The sequence below is a fragment of the Argentina silus genome (assembly GCF_951799395.1).
Source record: "Argentina silus genome assembly, chromosome: 1".
Lineage (NCBI taxonomy): Eukaryota > Metazoa > Chordata > Actinopteri > Argentiniformes > Argentinidae > Argentina > Argentina silus.
Genome location: NC_139655.1, coordinates 20,811,702 through 20,837,117, shown reverse-complemented (window position 1 = coordinate 20,837,117; position 25,416 = coordinate 20,811,702). Strand labels below are relative to the sequence as shown.

General features: G+C 45.0%; 3 protein-coding genes across 3 annotated transcripts; 2 read left to right on the top strand and 1 right to left on the bottom strand.

The window, feature by feature from the left end:
- Positions 1-157: 157 nt before the first annotated feature.
- On the top strand, positions 158-3,963 carry LOC310809422 (F-box only protein 24-like; the record flags this gene model as incomplete). The annotated part of the gene is made up of 8 exons (XM_083676676.1): positions 158-173; positions 1,166-1,431; positions 1,631-1,895; positions 2,072-2,230; positions 2,526-2,647; positions 2,897-3,028; positions 3,327-3,497; positions 3,655-3,963. 8 exons carry the CDS (start codon positions 158-160, stop codon positions 3,961-3,963), a joined length of 1,440 nt encoding a protein of 479 aa, XP_083532802.1.
- Positions 3,964-12,672: 8,709 nt separating this feature from the next.
- On the top strand, positions 12,673-14,342 carry paqr9 (progestin and adipoQ receptor family member 9; the record flags this gene model as incomplete). The annotated part of the gene is made up of 1 exon (XM_083666237.1): positions 12,673-14,342. The coding sequence occupies exon 1, from the start codon at positions 13,191-13,193 to the stop codon at positions 14,340-14,342; it is 1,152 nt and encodes a 383-aa protein (XP_083522363.1). The 5' UTR covers positions 12,673-13,190.
- Positions 14,343-18,579: 4,237 nt separating this feature from the next.
- On the bottom strand, positions 18,580-25,335 carry pcolceb (procollagen C-endopeptidase enhancer b; the record flags this gene model as incomplete). The annotated part of the gene is made up of 9 exons (XM_083664856.1): positions 18,580-19,012; positions 19,270-19,440; positions 20,662-20,742; positions 20,865-21,481; positions 21,678-21,814; positions 22,662-22,786; positions 22,992-23,250; positions 23,530-23,638; positions 25,241-25,335. 9 exons carry the CDS (start codon positions 25,333-25,335, stop codon positions 18,882-18,884), a joined length of 1,725 nt encoding a protein of 574 aa, XP_083520982.1. The 3' UTR covers positions 18,580-18,881.
- Positions 25,336-25,416: the final 81 nt, after the last annotated feature.

Here is a 25,416-nt window from a genome sequence, read left to right as displayed (position 1 = left end):
ATGCAATTCTAAAACTACAGTTGTTATGGTGACTTTTAGAACTCTGGGATGAAGAAAGGCCATTCTGAAATCTGATTCATTAAACATTTGCACACATGCAAAATAAGCTTTAGGCTTTTCATATTTTAGATAATATTTCAAAAACCTTAAATAATAAATGGCTGAGAAGCCAGGTACAGGGGGAAGAACACTCCGTCCACGTTTGGTAGATAGATCAGAGTCGCCACCTAAAGTAAGTAGATAATACTACATTTCTTTTTTTTAGGTCGACGTGAAATTGAGGTTGAAACAGAACACTTAGTAAATTTTGCCCTCTATCTTTCAAGCGAAAGAAGAGAAAGACTGCCACACCAACAAAGAAGGATGAAGAGCCCTTGGCATGTATCCAGTCCTTGCCACCTGAACTGGTGAGATATTCTCCTACCACATTCACACATTTAGTGACTGAAAAGGACCACATAACTGAGAAAATGGTTAAGATCAAGCCTATACTTGCTGAATTTACTGCACTGGTAACTCTATCCAGATTGGTCTAAACCTTAGTACTCTACAACTAATTTGATAGCCAGAGTGTAATTACTCAGCTATTGGCCTCTACAATGATGGCATACAGTAAAGTGGATAAATAGTGATTATATTGTAATAATTCAATGTATCTAAATGTAAGATATTTTCTGTATTATTTACTTTGAAAGAAACTTTGACTGTACATGGTATTTGTACAGTTTACAATAAAGTGTTCTCTTAAATCTGTAGAACACCATGACCCATATTCATTATGACACAAATGGCCTTACCTGTCAGGAATATCATTAAATAACGATGATGGTCTCTGTTGTAGCTGGAAGAAATTCTGATCAGAGTATCAGTGAGTGATGTAATTTCCTTTGGAGCCACCTGCTACACCTTTTATGAGCTGAGCCTAAGCCCCTCCCTCTGGAGACGACTATGCCAGCACCAGACAATCAGAGCACCACAGCCCTCCACAGGCTTGCCTATTGACTGGCGAAGGACTGCCATCTTGAAATGTGAGACTTGTATACTGAATCAACAAAATAAAACATGATAATATCTTGCACCTGTTCATCACACACATATTCCTTACCCTTGTAAACCATCTCCTCTCCTCCTCTCCAACCCCCTGTCTCCCCTTTCCCCTCCACAGGCACCCAGGCCCTACACATGTACCGTCTGGGCGGAGGCCCCAGGTATCCCCTGTGGGGTCGCTCCGGGGGTCCCTCTGTGTCCCGTGCTGCCAATCCTCCCCTGGCCCTGGGCTTCAAGAGGGTCTTGCCCACCCGGGAACACCTCATCCTGGGGGACGACCAGGGCACCATCTTCATACTCCGCAACTCTGTGACATCGGACCGCGGACACATGACCTGGAGGAGGGCTTACCGCCACTCTGTGCTGTGTCATAATGCCAAAGACGTGAGATGGGGATGAATGGGGAGGCAGCGGTGGGGAGGCTTATATCAGTGTTGTGAGCTGGGTTAGCTAGTACATGCTTGGATTGACAGACAAAAGATAGAATAGCAAAGTTAAAAACAAAAGTCCCACAAATGAATTTAGCCATTGGTGTCTTACCCTGCTCTCTTTCTTTCTGCCCCACCCTCCACTCTTCCCCCAGTTTGCTGTGGACCCTCGTAGCGACATCACCTTCCGCCAGTACATCTATGTGCTGGTAAGCCCAACCAATACGGAGGGGGAGGGCATGTCCGGGAGTGGAGGTACCCCTGGCTTGGTCCAAGCCCCTCCGCCCTGCGACTGTGTCGAGGTATACCACCAGGGCACCTGCCAAAGGGTCTTCCGGATGACCTTTCACCCCTCGTTGAGGTTCACCCAACTCCGCCTCACTGGCTCCGAGGTCAACCGATCGCTGCTGCTGCTTACTAGTCAGTGTTGAGTAGGGGAATGCTCTGATTGGTCCATTACATTAGTCACATTTACGTCATCAAATAAATGCACTTTTTTTTAAAATGTATTCTGCAATACGTTTTGAATGCCACACTGCTTAACTTTGCTTATCTCTCTTCATGTGTGTCTGTCTCTCTCTCCATTTCTCACTCAGCCTCTGGGAAAGTGTACTCTCTCTCTGTGAATGAGACCCAGTTGAGTATTCCACGCTCCTACACGGTCCAGCTGACTCTGAAAACCATGACCACCTTGCTACCTCACCTGCCCATTGCACAAGTCCATGCCAGCTGTAGCAGTTGTCTCTACCTTACAGGTAAACATGGGATTGCAGATAGCGTCATTACAGAGTTTTCCTTACCTCGCTGTGATTCTATGCCCTCGCTGTGATTCTAAGTGATCATTTTTGGAGATTGTAAGAGACTTGGAGAATTGTAGGTGTATAGTAATCGATAGTAACCTATGACATTGACCAGGTGTAAAAGGATTTGCTGTCATAACAGTGACATAAAAGTGCCCCCCCCCCCCCCCCTCTCTCTGTCTCTCTCTGTCTTTCTCTCTCTCTCTGTCTCCCCCCCCCCCCCCGCTCTCTCTCCATCTCCCTCTCTCAGGTGAGGGATCAGTCTACCTGGAAGTGCACACCTCTGGTGTGTATCGCCATCTGCTTGGGTCCCAGAGGTGCTTCGACCCTCATCACCTCAACATTCCTCTGCCTCTCTCTCTGCCCTACAAGGTACTGATCCTCTCATCCATTCTTGTGTCAAACAAGGAGTAGATTTATGCCAAATATAGAGAGTAAAAGACCAGTAAAACCAGTCTGCATAAAACATAAGTCAAAAGCTGCAGAATTCCTGAACAGTTACAAGAGGTTTTGTACGTCATACACATGTGGTAAGACTGCCAGTCGTAACCAACTTTTCATATTTTTTACTCTGTCTGTGTCTATTTTAATATTTCTCCTCTCTCCATTGCTCTATGCTAGGTGGTGAAGTGCTCTCTGGGACTGAGCCACCTGTGTCTGCTGGATGACTGTGGCCGTGTCTTCATGCAGGGCAGCAACCGCTATGGACAACTAGGCACTGGCGATAAGATTGACCGTGGACAGCCCACCCAGGTGTGTGTGTGTGTGTGTGTGTGTGTGTGTATGTGTGTGTGTGTGTGTGTGTGTGTGTGTGTGTGTGTGTGTGTGTGTGTGTGTGTGTGTGTGTGCGTGCGTGCGTGCGTCTGTACATCCTGTTATTATATATTATCTATGGCGTACACCTGTGAGAGTGCATGCTCTTTTAAATACAGCCACTATTTGATTCAACTTCCCTGAAACGTCTGCTGTCTAGTTTCCTGTTGCTATACAGTAAAGCCAACAACTTACTCCTCATAACTATTTGTCTGAAATAACTTTTTCCCCCTTTCAGGTGGGGCTTTCCATGACCCCAGTGGAGGTTTTTTGTGGACTGAACCACTCGCTGGCCCTGCTGGAGGGGGAGTCTGGTGAGAAGGAGGTGCATGGTTGTGGATGCGGAGGAGGAGGCCGCCTGCCCGGCTGGTCCAAAGGCAGTGCTGTGTTCGTCAGGCTGAGTGTCAGGGTGAGTCTGCCTTCTTTGTCTCCACTTCAGCTACAGTATGATGAATCTATGTTTGGTACCTTTTCAAAGTTTGATTTAAAAAGGTGACACTCTCATGCTCATTCCTTGTTACTGCATCCGTCGCTTTCTCACACCTCTCTCTCCCTCTCCATCCCAGGTACCTCGGGCCGCCCGCTCACTCTGTTCCTCCAAGGACTGCCTCTTTCTGCTCTGTTGCCATGATGTCGCTGAGGCCCCCCTGTTCCGCTGCCCCCCTCCCAGAGTGAAGGAGGAGGATGAGGAGGAGAAGGAGAGGCTGCGGGGACAGCTGGCCCAGATGAAGGAGTGCAAGAGCAGGCATGAGCAGCTCGACATGCTCAAAGAGTCCGTGCAGAGTCACATGACACTCAGCTCCACCCACAGGCACTTCCTGGGGGAAGCACTCGGCACCATTCAGCACGGCTCAGACAGGCCCATGGAGTCATAACTGGACTGACAAAATCATACTTGCTCACTTTTAACATTATCATTACTGATCTAACCATCACCATCACCCTCACTATTCTTACAGTTACAGTATATTGACAAGTGGACGACTCTACAGATTTTTATGCTTTATGAGATTATTTTTGGGCCAAATGCGCTATGCACTCTTTATTTTCCTGAATAAATAAACATTTTCTGCTGCATTCATATTTGTTTTCACTTCATTGTGTTTTCTGTAACCCTGAATAACCTACCTTGCCCCATAAATGCCGAACAACATTACCATCTAGCGGTAATTGAAGGAACAGCACACCAAGTGAAAATATTGATTCAGATATACAGCATAGGCACAATGATTGACACAATTATAGATAGCCTGTATAGATAGCCTGTTTTCAAAACATAGTTAGATGGTTTGTTAATCAGTTACTTATATTTTGGGGGAGGGGTTTACATTCAAATGCCATAAAATAAAAAAAATGAATGAATCATTTTCAAACTTGAAGGATCTTCAATGGGGTTCCATGTGGAATCTTCAGAGTAAAGATGACGCTATCGTTTTCAGAAAATAACATTTTCTTGGATCATCGCATGTTTATTTACACTCGAAATTCGGCCTGCAGTAATAGACATTTTCCAACCTAAGAAACCTATTCTACATTTCCAGACAAAATAACATCATTCCAAGGTAAACCAAATAATGTTTTATAAGCCTTAATAAAATTGTTGCTTGCTGCACTATCGCGCCCAAGCTGTTATAAATCAATTCAACATCAATAATGCCTGGGGGTTGTAAAACGACATGTTTGTAAAACGACATGTCCCCCTCCTCTCAGCTTCTTCTGTCGCTCTTTCTCAGAACATGGAGCTTGTGTCTGGTTACCGTGACCCGTTGATTGAGTTCTCAGAAGCCATGGCACAGTGGTATCGGTGTTTCCAAACCACGCGTAACGGGCGCGGTCGGGATAAGGCTGTTGACGGTGAATTTTGGGGGTACGGATTTCCCCGTTATCCCATGGACCGTTCAGCTTACTGGATACTGCACCTGCTGGACTGCACTGCACCTCCCCCTGCCGCCAGTTCAAGGCTGAAGCAGGCTGGGGTGGACCCGTCAGAGCTTAGTGAGTGCTATGACATAATGTAGGCAGCCTACCACACTTTGATGCAAAGAGTTAATCTCTCTCTCTCTCTCTCTCTCTCTCTCTCTCTCTCTCTCTCTCTCTCTCTCTCTCTCAGTGAGTAGTGAGGGGGAGAGTGTTCTGATGGTGACTGACTCCACTGGTCTACCCCTGGGCTTTGACGTTCTCTCCCGTGGCTGGTCCAGCTCGCTGGGTGGGGGGGAGGTGGCGGGGGGAGATGGGGAAGGGGCAGTGGGCACCATCCAGAGAATGGTGGGACTGCTGCGACGCTGCATGGAAGCCCCCATGAGCGGAGGTTTGCCACGGCGACCTCACACACTCCGGGTCAACGACAGGAAACTTCACAGGTGAGTAATCCTGGTTTTACATAATATATCACATATCACATCTCTCTCTCTCTCTCTCTCTCTCTCTCTCTCTCTCTCTCTCTCTCTCTCTCTCTCTCTCTCTCTTTCTCTCTCTCTCTCTACCTCTCTACCTCTCTCTCTCCTATCTGTGTGTCTCAATTAAATTAAATTAAATTAAATTCAATGTGCCTTATTCTCTCTCTCTCTTATCCCAGGTTGCTGAGCAGGAGTAGCAAGGCCCTGTCCATCCTAAAGGTGTTTCTTTGGCCCCAGGCCCTGGGCGACTGGGGGCCCACAGCGGTGGAGCAGGAGAATGGAGAAGCTGAGGTCTCCTTTAGCATGCGCTGGCCCCCCACGCACTACTGTCATGTGTGTAAGAAACACTCCTTCACCAGTCAGCTGAAACCATGGTAAGGCGAGGAGAGAGAGAGAGAGAGACATGTGATATATTATGTATAAAACACATAAAAACACAAAAAAGAAAGAAACGGAAACAAGATTATTCTCGTCTTCGCCTTCCCCAGTAGAAAATCTACAATTTGACATTTTCAGTGACATTGACAGTGAGACAGAGTTATGTGTGTGTGTGTGTGTGTGTGTGTGGGGGGGGGGGGGGGGGGGTGCACAATCCTGCCTACTTCACTGTTTTCTGTGAGTGTCTAACAATACAAAAGAAAGCTGCACCACCAACTGTGACACCTCTCTTAAAAGTGCTGTGCTAAATAGGCTTAAGATTAGCTGAGCTCAGCACTACTGAGGCCTGCTGAGACAGATGGTAAGGGTGTTTTTCCACCAGCGGGATCATTTGGTTAAGAATAGTAGATTTCCTTTCACTCTAAATCCTTACATGCACTTTTTCTTCTCTAGTTTCACAGTCATCGTAGCCTAGTTGCAACGGCTGATTCTGCTTTCGCCAACTCTTTTTGTCGTATTGCCAAATAGGAAAACCACAATGGGGCTAGCAAAGGCAGAAACACACCGACAACTAGGCTTTCATTGTCATTCTATACTTATGCAACGTTTTATGGTACAGGAACTTGGTATTGTTTCTGATGAAGTGGTTCTCTTTTAGCAGAAGTGTTCATTATCAGGATCTCCACTAACAGTATCTTGTCAGACGCTCTCAACCATTTTCACAACCTCTTTTCGTTTCAATGCATTCTTTGTCCCTGCCTCTCTCCCTTTTCTCTTTGATTCTTTTCTGTGTCATCCTTCTGTTGGCCTGTCTTTCAATGTCTCTATTTTTCCTTCTGCTTCCCCTGTCTCCCTATCCTGCCTACCCTTCCCTTGTCTGTGTGTTTATCTATGTCTGTCTGTCTCTCTCTTTCTCTCTTTCTTTCCCTTGGCCCACAGCTCCAAGTGCAAGGCTGTCCTGTACTGCTCAGACCAATGTTCCCAGTCTGACAGAATCCGCTGCCCAGAGGATGCCAGTCATGAACACTGGTGTGACAAACTGGCCAACTACATGAGCCATGAGGCACAGCTGGCTGACCTGCCATTCACCTACACTGAAGGTACAGTAGGAGGCGCAATGATGAACAGCAGCTTCACTTAAGCTTCTTTAACTTTCTCCATGGTCCATGTGATGTCAACTTATATCATGCTTACTTTCATTTTGTACTTGATTTTTTGACACTCTGTGTATATGGTTTTGCCTCTACCTTATCTTGGTTCAGAGGTGACAGTTGATGACTTTGACTTGGAGTACTTCCTGAACCAGAATAAACTTGACAGTGGCTATTGGGTCCATTGGAGCCTGCTAGTGCGCTCCCCTCGATATGGGCTACACCCTGGAGTGGAACAGTCCAGAGATCCGTACTCCCTCTGGCTCGCAGGTTGGTATGGTCCTGTTTCTCTATGATTCAACAATACTTTGTTAACAATTTTTATGTGTATGATAAGTAGTGATATGACTGTGTGACTACTGTATAGTAATGAATTAGTATTAAAGTATACTAATAGTAATACTATCCATGGTCATACAGGTCACAGTGAGCCCTATGGACCCCTGAAAAAGGAGGCAGACATCTTACTCTGTAGCCCAGCACCTCATGCATCACCCAGTCTCACCAAACCACTAGGTGAAAGAAGAAACCACTGCAGTAACATCACATCAATGTTGTGTCAGTCATGCTTTCATAATGTGTAGACAGAATTCACACCATTTCCCTGTGACATCTCTCTCCTCAGTGTCATGGCGTCAGTACTGTGAGTGGAGAGGTCTCAGTCTGTCCTCTCTTGTGGCTCCTCTACTCAGCTCCCCTCTCTCCATCTACTACATCATCACCACGCTGGTGCCCCAACACTGTGAGTGTGTGTGTGTGTGTGTGTGTGTGTGTGTGTGTGTGTGTGTGTGTGTGTGTGTGTGCATGCGTGTGTGCGTGTGTGTGTGTGTGTGTGTTTGTGTGTCAGAGAGAGAAAGAGATTAAGAAAAATAAAGAGTGAGAGAGGGAGAGTTTTAAGAGCAATGCAAACTGGATAAGACTGTATATTTCTCCTTCTCAGTTCCAGAACTGAACATCCTAAAGAAGCAGTCTCTAAAGATCCATATCATTGATTCCTATAGGGAGTTCCACTCTCTCATGGTGTTCTGGGTAAGAGTGCATGGCCTGTGGTTTTCAAATCTGTTTACTGCTCTCATAATTTCAGCTCTTCCTCTCCAATTACTCATTCTGTGTGTGTGTGTGTGTGTGTGTGTGTGTGTGTGTGTGTGTGTGTCTCAGGGGAGCCTGGCGGAAGCAGAAATCGGAGCTCATTGTAATGCATGGAACAGAATAAGGAATGATATCAAACAACATTCGATATTATTCTTCATTCCATTCTATGCATTACAATAAGCCCGTTCTCTACCTCCACCAGCCTCCTCTGGTATGTGTGTGTGTGTGTGTGTGTGTGTGTGTGTGTATGTGTGTGTGTGTGTGTGTGTGTGTGTGTGTGTGTGTGTGTGTGTGTGTGTGTGTGTGTGTGTGTGTGTGTATCTGTGTGGCTGTGACTGTGTTTGTATCTATGTGTGTGTATCTTGTCTGTTTAAACTTTCATCTGCTGCATTTTGCTGTGGGGCCTCTCAATCTACTCCCAGCAGCCCTCTGCAGGACGTAAACAATGAGATAACTACCACCACTCCTGTTTCAGCTGTTATCAGCTTGAGGACCGTTAGAACTCCAAACCGTCTCATCTGCCTTCTCTTTAACTGTCTCCCCCTAATAGGAATTATCTATGCTCCTCCCACACATGACCTTTGAACTAGTGTTCATAGGGGAGGGGCTTCCCCCTACGAGTGACGAGAAACTGCTCTTTTTGCAGAAGAAGGTGAGTACGATTTCTTGTATCCCTTCATGTCACCCACCCACTGTTTCTGACAATTATACTCATACTGACGATGGTTTGGGGTTCACTGACCGATGTTCTCCCATGTCCTCTGGTTCCTCCAGGGTGGGTGTGTGACTCTGGTTAACCCCAGCTTTACCACAGATGAAAGGGCTGACAAGAGGAGCATCCGAGTCAAAGGTTACCGCAGGGCCTATCACATGCTCCAGGGGCCCAAGCCAGACCTGGTCATTGGTGAGTGCAAGATGGGGAGGGATATGTATATGTGTATGTTGGTGTGACTGTGTGTATGTATATACAAGTGAACTTTTGTTTTGTGTGTGTGTGTGTGTGTGTGTGTGTGTGTGTGTGTGTGTGTGTGTGTATACATGTCTGCAGTAGACCTCCAGCATTGTTAAGGGTATTGTCTGATGTTGAATACAAGGAAGGAAGCTGTCTTTCCCCTCCCCAAGCCTTTGTTTCTTAACAAGAACATTATGATCTCCCTGAGAGGCGGATGTACTCCTCACCCTGCATTGAGTCACCCAGCACTGTAAAACAAGTGTGTGAGGGGAAAGGAGGACAGCAACTGATGGAATGTGAATGTATGTGTTTGTGTGTGTGTGTGTGTGTGTGTGTGTGTGTGTGTGTGTGTGTGTGTATCCATCCCCAGGCTTCAGACCTGCAATTCCGCTTAATGAGTCCTGGCTTAGCACTCTCCCAAGGCTACAGGTAAAACACACACACACACACACACACACACACACATTTTAATTCCAACCACTCCATATCTGCTGACGCACATCAGTCATTCAACTACTGGGATAGCCCCTGTGACTGACAGTTCCCTCTCGTCTTCAGTCTCTGAGGGTTCCAGCCTACTTCTGCGAGGTCAGCGAGCTGAGCTGCGAGTGCAGCCAGCAGGTGATGAGCCAGGCCACAGGGGGCGCCCTCTCCCCTCCACATATCAACCCCTTCCATTGCCCGCTGCGCATCACCGGGGGAGACAACATGCAGCCCTGGTGAGAAACTTCAGTCTTAGTCTTTCTCCTTCTGCTGTCCTTTATCTCTTCTTTCTCTCTCTCTCTCTCTCTCTCTCTCTCTCTCTCTCTCTCTCTCTCACTAAATGAACATATTACTTTATTTCTCTCTCCAGTCTCCATATGTCTTATGTCTTATGTCTACTGTTACTGTTATCAATGTATTGGTCACTTTGGAAAAGTTAAATAACCATATCTAATCACTATCTATGTCCCTCTCCTTCCCCTGCTCTCTCTCTCTCTCTGTCTCTCTGTCTCTCTTTCAGGTATTCCAATGCATTCATCTTCCATCTCATGTATAAGTCTGTAGCTAGCTTCTCTCAGCGCCCCTTGATGGCATACCCTGAACCTCCACCTCCACAGGCACAGCCAGACAACCAGCCCCCTGAGTACCCTCCTAAGATGTCCCGCAAGGAAAGGAAGCAGGCTGCCCGCAATCTGCCCCGCAAACGCAAATGACAGCAGTTGTATTATAAAGTATATGAAATACCTTACATTTGTTAAAAACTCATCATTATTTATGTAAATGAAAGCTTTAAGCCCCATACATTAACCCCCCTTAAGATAGCAGTCTACTGTGAGTTCACAAGCAAACTACACCCTTAAGTACATTCTGCATGCAACCAGAAAAGTAATAAAACTGTGTGGCTAAGTCCAGCGAAAACTCCATCATCAAGTTTGCGGACGACACGGTCGTGGTGGGGCTGATCTCAGATAACAATGAGAAAGGCTACCTGGACGAGGTGGCGGACCTGTCACTCTGGTGTCAGGAGAACAGCCTCATCCTGAATGTCCCAAGACAAAAGAGCTGATTGTGGACTTCGGGAGAGCACAAAAACTAAGGGCCTACACACCGCTGGACATCGGTGGGACTGCTGTGGACAGGGTGAGCAGTTTTAAATACCTGGGAGTCCACATCTCAGAAGACCTGACCTGGACTACCCACATCAGTTCACTGGTGGGAAAGGCAAGGCAGCGCCTGTTCCACCTCAGGCAGCTGAGGAAATTCAGAGTCTCCCGGAGGATCCTTCAGTCCTTCTACTCTGGAGCTGTGGAGAGCATCCTGGCTGGCAACATCACCGTCTGGTACGGTAACAGCACGGCCCAGGACAGGCGAGCTCTGCAAAGGGTGGTACGCCTGGCAGAAAAAACCATGGGAGCTCCAACCCCCCCTCTCCATGTCCTGTACACCAGGAGGTGTAGGACCAGAGCCTACAGGATTATGAAGGACCCTCACCACCCGAAACATGGACTGTTCCAGCCGCTGCGGTCAGGAAAATGCCTCCGCTGTCATGCAGCAAGAACAGAGAGGCTACGGCTGAGTTTCTTCCCCCACGCCATCAGAATCGTCAACGATGACCCCACCAGTGCCCCCCTCAAGTCACTCACACATGCACTGTCATCTTAACACATATGCACACACATAATCATCCATCTGCTATTTATATTGCTTACTTATATGCTTACTGCTTATACTGTTCATATTGTTTATACTGTTTATACTGTCCATACTGTATATTTTTTAGTACTTCTATTTTTATTTTATTGTATTTTAAAACTTATTGTATTGTTGCACTACTCTGTGGCACTGTCACTTTTGCATTTCACTGTATACTTGTATGCACGTGACAAATAAAGAATCTTGAATCTTGAATCTTGAATCTTAAACCTATGCCCTGTCAAGCAATAGTCAGCAGATTCCAGATCAGTTAGCTATCCTAAACTATGTCTTTGTAAATCAAGTATGGCCTTAGTGGACCTTCAACTGATTCAAGGTCAGTTTGCTTAGTCCCTCACAGTTCTCCAGCTGTCCATATGGTTCCATTAGAATGGGTTTTTGCATTACATTATGGCCATCAGTTACTTTTACATTTTAGTTTACAATTAGTTTTACAACACAAGCAAACAAACCGAATATGGTCATGGTGCTACAGCCTTTAAAAATCATTTCGTAGAATATTAGAATAGAATAGAATAATAGAGGCGGAGAGAGAGAGAGAGAGAGAGAGAGAGAGAGAGAGAGAGAGAGAGAGAGAGAGAGAGAGACTTCGCTACCAGGGAGAGAATCATTTCAACAGGACAGTCTGACTAACGGAGGGGGAAGGTAGCCTTTTAGTACCGCTAACTAGTCTACGCATGTCGCTACTCTATCAGTCCCCCTGTAGCTATTTCCCCTTTAGCTCTATCTCCATTATACGCTGCTAAAGACGATGAAGAGTGAAACGAAAAGGAGAAATCCGCAGTCAGGGTGATACCAGTTAAGTCACCTGACCAAGTGAATTTATTACAACCTTTCAAGTAGAGACCAGCAGGCACGCTGCATTCAGAGCACGGAATGGAAAAGCCGGCCGGCTTCTAAGGACAGAGAGGCAGACGACTTCAGGAATAACGCTCGACCAGTAGTGTCGTCTTCGCGCGGACAGCATATATCACATATGACCGCACATTTGTTGTCTGGTTTATAATTTGTAGGCTGTTGTTCTACCTTTGAATGTGACCTTGTTTTTTTTACCGGACAGTTACCACCCTTTTTCTACATATTCTCAAGGGCATTCATTTTAAGATCTCAAAGAAAGGCGAATTTATTCATGAAACTGGGACGTGTATTCTGGACTAAAGGACCATGAATAATCCAATGCTCAATAGCTCGTGGTCCCTCAGATAGCCCCGTGCACCAGCATGGCCCACATGACCTACTTACGGAGTGAGCTTGACGTGGATGACATCTCTAGGACCTCTGGGTTGCGTTTGACAGAAAACAATTGGCGTTGGATGTATTGAACCTTGAAGACGTCCCTGGATGTGGAGAAGTGGCCTTATTTTGTCTCTTCTAACGTCCTATTAGTTTACCCTTTTGCCATAGAATAATAGCAATAGTGGGCTACATGAATGTGCAGGGATCATGCAGGCAACACAGATGAAATATGAACCTATTGTTAATGTTAACCTGTTGGACTGCCTGAGGTCAACTGCCAAGCTCTGCTGACTCTGGGAATGTAATGATCATAAATGTCACTTTACATTGTTGGTACTCTTCGGATTACAGTTTATGAAACCTGCGTTATGTGATGGATTAAGGGCTACTGTTGAGATCAAAGGTTTTTAGAAGGGATTTCTTTGGAATGAGAACAGTACTGACACGGTCATTTTAGGGAGAAGAGAAGCCCAAGACCAACCTGTCAATAAACAATAGTCTGTCTGTTACTGATTAGCCTACTGAAGATCACGCACAGTTCCATAAATAGAATTTATCAGCAAAGCAATAAACAAAAAAAAAACAGCCACTGCACTAAGGGCACTACAGGACGGAAAACCTTCAGTATCTTCATCTCCCTCAAGAGAGGTCTAATTCTGCCAACAAATCAACAGTTAGACCACCCTCCATCCTGTCCAGTCATGTTCTTGGATTGTGGCCAGTCGCTGCCCCTCCTGCGGCACACAGATGTCCCGCCCCGTGTCACGGAGAGCTTTATCCTGTCTGGCTACCGCTTCCCAAATTACAATCTTTGGCAATGCCTGTGGTCGGCATTCCGGCCCACCAATGAGACTGGCAACTTCTGGACCCACTTCCTGCCCGTCTTCATTTTTGCCTTCTACTTCCTAGAGCCGTTTGGCTGGGAGGGCGCACCGCCGGCCGATGATCCCTTCTTCTACCCGCTGTGGAACTACTTTATTGGGGTGTTTTGTCTGCTCATAGCCAGCAGTATGGCCCATCTGCTCAACTCAATGTCTCTGGTCATAAGGGAGGTGTGTTTTTTTGTTGATTACGGCACGATCAGTGCCTATACTGTGGGCTCCTCACTGGCCTACTACTACTACATCCACCCCAGGGCGGGGATACTGGAGATGGGGGTTGGGGGGCATAATGCCACATCATTCTCATCCTTATCATCCTCATCCTCCACTATCCCAGAGTTCAGTGTGTTCTTTGAGATCATCTACATCCCCAGCTCATGCATGGTGGCCATCATATGTGTCCTGGCCTGCTGTAACACACGCCAGCGCTGGAAGACCTACCGCTATGTCATCCGCACCTTTGTCTTCCTCCTGCCCTTCCTCGTGGCCTCCACACCCATCTTCTACCGCCTCCTCCACGCCTCCCCTTACCCCTCCGCCTCCTCCTCCTTCGCCTCCTCCGCCTCCATGGCCACTTTCTTCTCCCGCCACTGCTTCTGGCTGGTGATGTCGGCGCTCTTCAACATCAGCAAGATCCCTGAGCGGCTCTATCCAGGGAGCTTCGACATCTGGGGCCACAGTCACCAGTGGTTCCACTGTTGTACATTCCTGTCCATCCTGGACGAGCTGCACATGATCAAGGCGGAGGTGAGGGCCATCCTCCTGCACCCGGCCCTTGTGCTGCCTCCAGCCAACCCCCCGCGCCTCCCCGGCCCCACCATGGTCTCCACCTATGGGGTAATGCTCCTGCTGCAGGCCTCTATCGCCTCCATTATCATTTGGTTCTCCTGGTGTGCCAACCAGATCTATGGCCCTGAGAGAGAGAAGCTGGAGAAGGAGTACCTCCAGAAGAAGCACCTGAAGTGTCATTGATGTAGAATAGCATAGAGTGCTTCAACAGACTCTTTGCAGACTTAGGCTAGTAGATTGATTGACTGAATTTATTTGATGATCTGAAAATGCATATTGTGTGTCGAGGGGTTAGCTCTCACCTAACCCAAATAATACCCAGATGGTTTTGTTTTTAATTTCAAAGTCATTTTGAGACATTTTCCCCCTCTCAAGCAAGGGTCAACTGGGAACACTCAATTATGAAAGGATTTGGTTTTCTACCATAGGGGTGCTGTTTGGTTTAGTGGACATTGCTGATTCATTCTACCCAGGCCCCAGGGGATCCATCATTTACAGTCTGTTCTATGACATGGTGATAATCCCTTCCCTGGGGGGTTAGAAGGTAGAGGGCAGTGGGAATGTGTTGATAGGTTACTCTGGGAGACCTATGATCCAGATAATGACCTGTGAATAATGCTCTCTAAATGTCACTGTGACATTTGAGAAATGGTGCAGCTGTGCTGTCGTTGAGTCTCTTACTGTGTGTCCCTTTAACCCCCCCTCTGCCTCTCTTTATCTCCCATTCCATGCCTCTGCCTCTGCCTCTGCCTCTGCCTCTGCCTCCCTCCCTCTCTCTGTCTCTCTCATTCTCTCTCTCTCTCTCTCTCTCTCTCTCTCTCTCTCTCACACACACACACGCACACACACACAGTACACTGTCTTAATCTCCCTTCATATTGTACCTCTTTTTTACTGTCTTCATATCTTTCTCCATACCTCGCTCTCACTCTCTTTCACACACAGTATAATTTCCTCTCTCTCACATGCACACTTGCAACAGGAAGTGGGGTAGCTTAGTCGACACAACAGAAATAGCAAAAAGACCTCAGTCTCTTACACTGATGCACTTTCAGGAGGCTCTACTTCATTACAGTTTATGGAGCCATGTTTGTGTAAAGATTTTTTTATCTTTAAAGTACAGTATATTTGTACAGCATATTTACAGGGTAGACCTAACATGTATCTGATTCTGATGATATTGATTTAATATATTCTGATAGACGACTGATTTTATTTCGATACATGTAAATGGTCTACTTTATACAATCAATGCATGTACTGTAGTGTAAGCTCATTGCACTTTACACTCTATACTTTCTTTTGATGAAACAAGGGCCTAAAACTGTCAGTGATGGAGCTCTTACAGTACATGTCCTTTCCACTAGAATATCTCTATAAAACTAAAGCCATAGTGTAGATACATTGTATGAAGTCATATTAGATGATTTGAGTATGATTGTTGAATGAAAGCAATACAGAGAGTATGATGACACCACCAGGAACATCCTGGTTAGATTTGCACTCAGCCAATCAGGTTACTTTGAGGAAGTTGCTGACCTTTGAGCTAACCAGAAAGACCAGTGGTTTATTTGTCCAACCTACAATCAAATATTTGCATGAATTTGTATCCATAATTAGAACATTAGCAGGCTTTCATCACTGTTCTTTTAGAATTCTTAGCTTTAGCCATCATAATCATCATAATCATACTGAGGTCCTCACATCTCCGGTCTCTTTTTCCTTGAAGTACCTGACGGTTATATGTTTTATTGTTCTGTCTTCTTTTGAAGAATTATGATGGCATTTTAACAGAAAAGAAAGTGAATTGTGCCACTGACTGGCACACTTGTGCCACTGACTGGTTGTGGCGTTGTTTCAATGTGTAAAGTCTGAACTAATCACGTCTGTCATCAGAGCTATCAGAGCCATAGAGAGACAAAGTTTGACCAACTGTCCTCCATGTTAAAACCAAATGTTCAGCTACAACATCTGGAACGTAATGTGTCAACATGGCTGCTACTGAAATTCCAAATTTTACAAACTTGAACCTTGAGAGTGACAGTTCTACATTATCCCACACTCTGAGTTTATTAGCACAACGGCAATGGACTAGTCCAGTCACTTGCAGTAAATGTCATACATAGATAATTTCCTTGTTGTTGTTATTGTTGATATCCTGTAACATCAGAATTGTGCTTTGCTGGAGAGCCAGAGGCTTTGAATGAGTCTAAAGTACTGTGCTCTGTGTGTTGCACCTACTGTATATCTGTGTGTTTACTTGCACTGCGTGTCTCAATGCACTGAATTGCACAAGCTTGTGAGAGAGGGAGCTTTTGATGGGCCATCCATGCTGCAGGTGTTGGTGAACATGCTACAATGGTCCTCTACTGTACCAAGCTCTTTCTCCACATGACGTTCCTGTAAGGTTAGGTTTGCCATAACATTACCGTACTGTACCATTTCTGCAATGTTAAGGACTTGAATATCATCTAAAAAGCAGCGCCAATGTGAATGCTAGTCTGTGTATTAGACTACAGACTACTTTACCTACAGTCCATTTTACTCATGAAATTAATTCTGATTAATATACATAAGTAGGTATATTTTAATAATGAAGAGCAGATACCACATTTACTACATCCTAATCTGAATTGAGAAGCATACATTTAAAAAAAATTCCTTCCACTTTTTCGCATTTCTGTGTGACGTAGCCTTTATATTGAAATAAAGTAAAGATTAATTCATCTAATAAATTGAATTCAATAAATAAAAAGTAGTCAGATCATCAGTGTGTACTTTGTGTTCAGTATTCCTCCATATAAATGCTGTTGTGTGTGTTTTAAAGGAGCGTGTTGAGGTAGCATAGTCAGTTTTTTGAGTCAGTTTTTAATTATTCAAATGTTTACAAATGCGCCCAGACCAACAACAGATTTGCAGGTACAGTGCGTCGTGTGTGCATGTATATTTGTGTGTGTTTTATGCTTTGTCAGCGCTGTGTGGTAGAGCAGTAGCAGCTGGTCATTACATGGCTGTGTACACACACACACAAACACACACACACACACTCACACACTGTGTTGTTTAACCCCCACACTACTTTTTTCCATTCCGGTCTCTGTCTGCCCTCTCTATATTCCTTTTCGTGTGCAACTGTAATTTGAGATGGCTGGACAAAGAAGAGCGGTAGAGGAGGGACAGAAATAGATGCTGCTCAGGGGTAAGTGATTAGGTATGATGAGACGAGAGAGGGAAAAAGATGTACTACACCCATCTCTCTTTTCATTTTGGCAACTCTCCAAGCTCCCTTTGTATAATCCCCCCTCCCCTCCCCCATGCTGTCTCTTTCTCTTGTGTGGTGAGTGAGTCACTGAGAGAGAGAGAGCGAGAGAAAGAGAAAGAGAGAGAGAGAGAAATAAAGAGAATGCACTACAGAGTATACCCCACCAGATGGCAACATAACCCAATTTATATCTGAGCCATTTCTTCTAATCTTGTCGTGGCCACTGAATTATTGTAGCTACACTGTACCACAACGAGGACTTTATTAGGAACACCTGTACACCTTCTCATGGTGGAGGTGGTGTAATGTTGTGGGGAATGTTTTCTTGGCACACTTTGGGCCTGTTAATACCAATCAATCATCGCTTGAATGCCACAGCCTATTTGAGTATTGTTGCTGACCATGTGCATCCCTTCATGGCCACAATTTACCCATCATCCATCTTCTAATCATTAGAATATAATGGACACTTCCAGCATGATAATGCACCATGTCACAAAACAAAAGTCATCTCAAACTGGTTTCATGAACATGACAATGAGTTCAGTGTTCTTCAGTAGCCTTCCCAGTCACCGTATCTGAATCCAATAGAACACCTTTGGGATGTGGTAGAATGGGAGATTCACAGATTGAAAGTGCACCTGAAAAATCTGCAGGAATTGCGTGATGCAATCATGTCATCATGGAATTCACCAGAATCTCAAAGGAATGTTTCCAACATCTTGTGGAATCAATGCCAGAAAGAATTTAGGCTGTATATTAGTATAGTGTTCCTAATAAAGTGTTTGGTGAGTGTATGTAGCTGCCTATTTTATGAGTGTCATGATCAACAGAATCTGGAAGAAACTTGTAGGCAGTAGGTCTACTGTCTTTATGACAATACATGACAGTGTATAGTTGAGATGATAGCAAAGCCTGGCTTTTACTTTAAGAACCCAGAAAGAGAAAAGTAGATCTATACTTGACTTGATCTACTATACTTGGAGGAAACAGTTGTACCCAAGGACACTTGATTTTTAAGATAATGTAACTTAGTTTAGTCTGATGTATCTGTGTTGTCTTGGTATTGTACCTGCCTGCTTGTTTGTGTTTTTAAATGTAAGAAAACAAAACAAGAACTGCCATTCATAGGACACAGACATTTGTGATACATATCCTTTAATAACATTATCATAATTTACATACAAATACAAATATGCATATCTGAGTGTATAAAAAGATGAAATGATACAACAATAACAACATTCAAACATTTTCAATATGTGTTTCCCCTCTTGGCTCTACCCTGTTGGCAGCCATCATTGCTAGTTCTTACTAATATAATACTCACTGATATTGATTCACTTAATATTTGTTTGCATTTCTTATTTTTCATAATGTTGACTGCAGTTGTGCTGTTGTTGGTTGGAAGGAGGACAGTCAGATTTCCCACTCTGTGGTTGGTGGACTGGGCTGTGAGGTCAGCATGGTTGGCGTGTGAGATTGGCCAGCGCTTTAGCATGGATGGTCTTATACAGTAGAGCAAAGCTGGAGGGGTTGAGAATACCATGCCCCTCTCCATCCACCTTGCCCATCAACACGTAGTTCATTCCTGAATGAAAAAAGGATGAATAATGTTCAAGTGATGTTCAATTTAATGGCTTAATGAATGATTAATTAAAGTATCCTATACTATGTTTGGTCATGTAGTAAACCAGACAAATAAGACAAGCATCAGTTATGTTGTAATACAAACAAATGTAGTATGCTACATACTCTGTGTGTGTGTGTGTGTGTGTGTGTGTGTGTGTGTGTGTGTGTGTGTGTGTGTGTGTGTGTGTGTGTGTGTGTGTGTGTGTGACACTGTACCTTTGCGCAGACCGGGGCACTTCTTGCATGTGGAGGTCAGTTTGATGGACATGGCTGGTCCTGACTGGGAGATGGCTAGACGACCAGTCTTATAGGCCTTAATGAGGGACACAGTCACATCTACACTGCCCCTGGAACCAGGGACCAATGACGTCACCTTCCCCGAGATCACTGAGAGAGAGAGAGACGCAGAGGGGGTGGAGGAGAAGGAAAGAGAGAAATAAAGGGTGGGGGAGAGAGAGAGAAAGAGATGAGCAGAGGATGTGTTGGAGGAAGTGTCATTTAGGGCTGGCAGCTGCCGCTTGATAAATAGAAAAATTACAAACACAAGAGACACGCTAAGCCTTTAGTAGTCTGCAAATAGTTGTGCGAACAAAAGAGCAAAAATAAACACCTGCTATTTCACAGCAAAATAGTCGAACTATAAGAACTTTCTTCAGTCTATTATTAGGCCTCTTCCTTTAAGTTCTGTGCCTATTCGTAGGGGTAACAATGTTCTCCGATGTCTTAAAGTTCTCTCAGAGGCTGTGCTCGTGCAAATACACATTTATTTTCTTGCAAGTTTCGCCATCAAAGAAAAGCGACCCTGGTTGTCGCGCCACCATGCCAGGGGATCATCAGTGGAGTCCAGAGACTCGTGTAGGTTGGAGTCCACTTCTCTGAAGTGTACAGGGTGTCCTCCCTTAAAATGATAGGACAGTCTTTCTATAGAATTTTCCTGGGTCACACCAATATCTCCACATTAGGGAGATCTGTATCCATGACAACCAAGAGAACTACACACTGTGCCAAAGAAAGTGAAATAGACAGAGAATTATGTAAAGAGGTAGTTGAGTGAAATTAGTGGAATGATAGAGAGGTATAGTTGATAGAGAGGTATAGTTGATAGAGAGGTATATAATGATAGAGAGGTATAGTTGATAGAGAGGTATAGTTGATAGAGAGGTATAGTTGATAGAGAGGTATATAATGATAGAGAGGTATAGTTGATAGAGAGGTATATAATGATAGAGAGGTATATAATGATAGAGAGGTATAGTTGATAGAGAGGTATATAATGATAGAGAGGTATATAATGATAGAGAGGTATATAATGATAGAGAGGTATAGTTGATAGAGAGGTATATAATGATAGAGAGGTATAGTTGATAGAGAGGTATATAATGATAGAGAGGTATATAATGATAGAGAGGTATATAATGATAGAAAGGTATATAATGATAGAGAGGTATAGTTGATAGAGAGGTATATAATGATAGAGAGGTATAGTTGATAGAGAGGTATATAATGATAGAGAGGTATATAATGATAGAGAGGTATATAATGATAGAAAGGTATATAATGATAGAGAGGTATATAAAAAAAAAGAAAAAAAAAGAGGGTGCCACTCACCAAATTCATTAGGGCAGAAATTGGACTGGAGAGTGCCTGTCCTCTTACACGCTGGTTTACACAGAGGGTTTAGGGGTAGGGCTGTGAAACACAGACACACACACACACACAATTATCTCAAATAAAATCACCTTGCAAATAAGCACCTGGGAACATATGCCAGAAAAAACGGCTGTCATATAACACACATACAACACACATACGTTTCTTAATTACGACGGGTTTCTTTGTCACTGTCTTGGTCCGGCTCTGCCCAGGCTTGGTTGTCACTTTGGGTTTAGTCCCTGGTTTAAGTGTTGATTTAGTTCCCGGTTTGGATGTAGGTTTGGCACCAGGCTTAGAGATGGGTTTAGAACCGGTCTTAGGGGTTGGTTTCACTGGTTTAGTCCTTGGTTTTGGTGATGGCTTGGCTTTAGGTTTAGGGGTTGGTTTAGCCTTGGTACTAGGTTTAACCCCAGATTTAGGTGTTGGCCTTGCCCCAGGTTTAGCTGGTTTGGGTGTGGGCCTTGCGGCAGGTCTGGCTGTAGGCTTGCGTGGAGGAGGCTTCACTGGTATTCTCACCCCTGGTCTGGTGGGTGGTTTAGGGGTTGGCTTGGTCCGGTTGCCTGGCTTGAGGGTGGGCCGGGCTGGTTTACCCAGCTTGGGGGCGAGTTTCTTGGGTGTGTAGTCGACCCGAGAACCATGGATGGTATCACCCCCGGCGGAGGGCGTCCGAGCCCCCCGGGGCACGCTGGAGTAGTGGGCCATGAAGCCATCAGAGGTCACGCTGAGGTCAGACACAAACTGGACCAGGAGCTCGTTCCCATTGGTCACGATGGTACTGAGGGAGAGGAGGGGGGAGGAAATGCAAGGGAGATAGAGGAGGGATGGGAGAATAGAAGAGGAGGGGAAGAGATAGACGGGTGGAGAGCAGAGAGAGAGGAGAGAAGGAGGGGACAGAGATTATAGGGAGGAAATGTTGTAGTAGTAACATAGTAGTAACTTAGTAGTAATGTTTTCTGAGGACAGGGACTCACTCCGGTACCCTGTCTCCACAGTACTTCCCAATACGCCGCGAATCGTCCCTCTCACCCCCGTTGAAAAATGCCACATAGTCATAGCGACAGTACGTGTCTGCTTCAATACCCAATTTCTCAAACTTGACCTCAATCACCTGGAAAAGAGTTGACATGAACACACATAAACACAAAGATAACATAGCATCAGTTGATGACATGGCAGCAACATACATCATGGACCAGAATCTCAAAGGAATGTTTCCAACATCTTGTGGAATCAACGCCACGAAGAATTGAGGCTGTTTTGAGAGCAAAGGGAGGCCCTACCCGGTATTAGTATAGTGTTCCTATAAAGTGCTCAGTGAGTGTATATTATAATGTGTATGTCAGAAGCTGATCCATGTTTTTCATACAGGTTGTACTGTAATATAGAGGGAGAGGAAGTGGGTCTGACCTTTGGAATAAAGAGGAGCATTTACCTTCTCTCTCACTTTACCCTCTCCCTCACTCTCTCTCTCTCTCTCTCTCTCTCTCTCTCTCTCTCTTGCACACATTGACACGCCCTACTCTTTCAATGAAGCCTTTCATGAACACGCCATCACAGGATTGCAGTCAGGTGGCGCGCACACACATGCACAGGTCTGCTCCACTAACTTACAAACCTGCATCAAGTTTTAGGCTAAACAAGTATTTATTTTCTGGTCCTGGAGACCCACAGGCATGTGCATTTTCCCTCTAGCCCAGGAGTAACACACCTGATTCAACTAATCAACTGATCACCCTGGTTAAGTTGAATCAAGGTGTGTTAGTGCTGGCCTGGGACAAAAGTGTGCACCATTGTGTGTCCATATGATCAGGCTTGAAAAACACTTCCCTACACTACAACATTTGAAAGTTATACATCCATTTAATGGAATGCATTTCTTGACATCTGAAGCTCAACAACTCAAATGCTAGATACATTTGAGATGAGAGCTGCAATGTGAATGGTTCAGGCCTGACATTGCTGGGCTCCACAGAGATGTGCCAGGAGCAGCTGATGCCTGCTGGGTAATCTGAGACGGGCCAGTTGGGTGTCTTGACTGAACCCTGTGCCTTGGTTAGCCTCCCCCCACAGAACTGGTCCTCTGGGAAGAGAGGGGAGAGGAGGGAGGATAGAGAGAGGATGCATGACTGAGAAGGTAAAACAAGTCATTCAATTGAGAGCCAAAACAGAAATAGGCAATACATTTGTGAACATGGGCTGAAGGGTTTAGGGAGAGTGAAAGGGAATGGCAAAGAAATGGAATTACATGAAATGTGAGTCACAGAAACAGCAGTGTAAAAGCTCACCGTCAATGTGTGGTTTCCCTCCATTGAAGTAGGCGATAAACCCCCGTCCTCCGGTGCTGGAGTCAGACCCCATCTCCAACATCATAGTGTTGGAGGTGGAGATGAGGGCACCGGGGCGGAACGTACCACAGAAACGGCCCAGCTTCTGCACGGTGTATGAGTGGCCGTTATAGACGTCCAGGTAGTCATAGCGACAGGTGGGGTCAGCCTCCAGATCAAACATGCGGAAGGAGAGCATGACCACGTGGCCATCAGGGACCTGAGTATCATGGGATGGAGATGCCATTGGGACAAGGGGTAAGTGTTCAGTCAAAGTATTAGTCAGTTTGAGATTGGTATTGGATACTCCATCTCATAAGCTGAATGAAGGCAATCAAGGGTGAGTAGCCACAAGAAAAATGACAACTGTTGTTACTGTAAATGAGTTGTGTTTCCTTTGTTTAGTGTCCAGATTGTGTTGAAGTATAACAAGCTTGCATTGCATTGTGACTGAATGGATGTGTGTGCTGGAGGTGTAGTGTTTCTATTGGGAACTCACAGTGATGTACCAGGTGCACTTGCGGTTGGGTTTGTAATAACTGGGGAAGCCCTCACTGGCCACAAAGCCTGAGTCAGTCACCAAGTGGCCACCACAGTGGAAGACAGGCCTAGAGAGAGAGAGAGAGAGAGAGAGAGAGAGAGAGAGAGAGAGAGAGAGAGAGAGAGAGAGAGAGAGAGAGAGAGAGAGAGAGAGAGAGAGAGAGAGAGAGAGAGAGAGAGAGAGAGATTTTTGACACTTGTTCCTAGAGTTCCATGGAAATAAACTTGAGAAATCCACAACACAATAAAAAAGGAGTTGAGGAGTTTAAGGGTTAGGGTTAATCTAACCCTAACCCTAACCCTAACCCTAACCCTTAACCCTAGTAACACACTACTGCAGCTACTAAAATTCTGAAGCATAGCCCCAGTACACACGCACGCACGCACGCACGCACGCACACACACAAACCACAGACACAGTCCAGCTCTGTTCCCTGATTCTGGGAAGGGCCCATGAACTCTCACAGGCAGTGTTTTTGTAAAGGTTGGCCCAATCTGGGGCAGTAACCCTGATAATATATATATATATATATATATATATATATATATATATATATATATATATATATATATATATATACGTTGCATATTTAAAACACACACACACACACATACTCGTGCAGTGCCACATGAAAATTGTCGGCAGACACAACTCATACTTTACTTTGGCATATGAGCAAAGACCAATACTGGCACTTTAAAACACTGGAAAACAGTGAGCGCACATATGCTGTTATATAATGTGCTTTAGGAATCACACACACACATGCACACATGCACACACACACACACACACACACACACACACACACACACACACACACACACACACACACACACACTCACACACACACACACTGATCAAAGTGGTGTCATGCTCACAACAATTTTACAGCAAGCCCTCAGGCTCATTAATCCAGCTTCTGGCTATACATAAACATTTAATGGTTATTAACTGGAGGAACATGAAGCAGAAAAAAGCGTCAGTGATTTTGAATATATGCAAAGTTGTCCTGCAGTCAATACATTCTGCACAACACACAAACATAGTTTGGTTCTGTATTGTTCCACAGGCCATTGCTCTGTGGTCAGTGTTGCTGAAAGCGGTGGTGGTATAGTCCCTCCTTATAACCTGCCAGGCTAAACAGCCAACACACATCTGTATGTCATAGAATGTATAACTGGAACACTATCACATGTGGTATAGTAAAACAGTAGCCTTCATAAATAGCCCTCTGAAATTCTAAGTCGAATAGACATCCAGTGATACCATCTACAGCAGATTATTGAATGGTGTTGTAAATATAAAAAAGGCCAGCTACTGAACCATGGTCATTCTGTCTGAGGGACCCAAACCACATCTCCCCAAGTGGCCAGCCCTCACCAGCCGACCGCCTGCTCGCTATTTCTGCTTCTACTGCAACAGCAGAGAGCAAAGTAGGAAGAACAGAGAGGCAAAATGCACAAACTTACAGATATTGCATGCATACGTACATGGGCATGTTGTGTTATGCACATGTACCTACATGCCTCCATCCTCATATAAATACAAACTGATGCACAAACACCTATATATACAAACACACACACAACACATTGACACGCACATTCCTTGAGAGACTACAAACCGTTTCACACACTCCGTTTCACACACACTCTCTAGGACTCACCTGGTGAAGTTTGTGGACTGGCTTTGAGCCTGTGTCCATCCTGGTGTCAAGGCCAGGAGGACACACACACACCACACACAAACACTGTCCTTCATCTTGATGTCCACGGAGACGAGACAGAGAGAGAAAGGATGAAGGCGAGAGAGAGAGCAGAGGGAGGGAGGGAGAGGCAGACC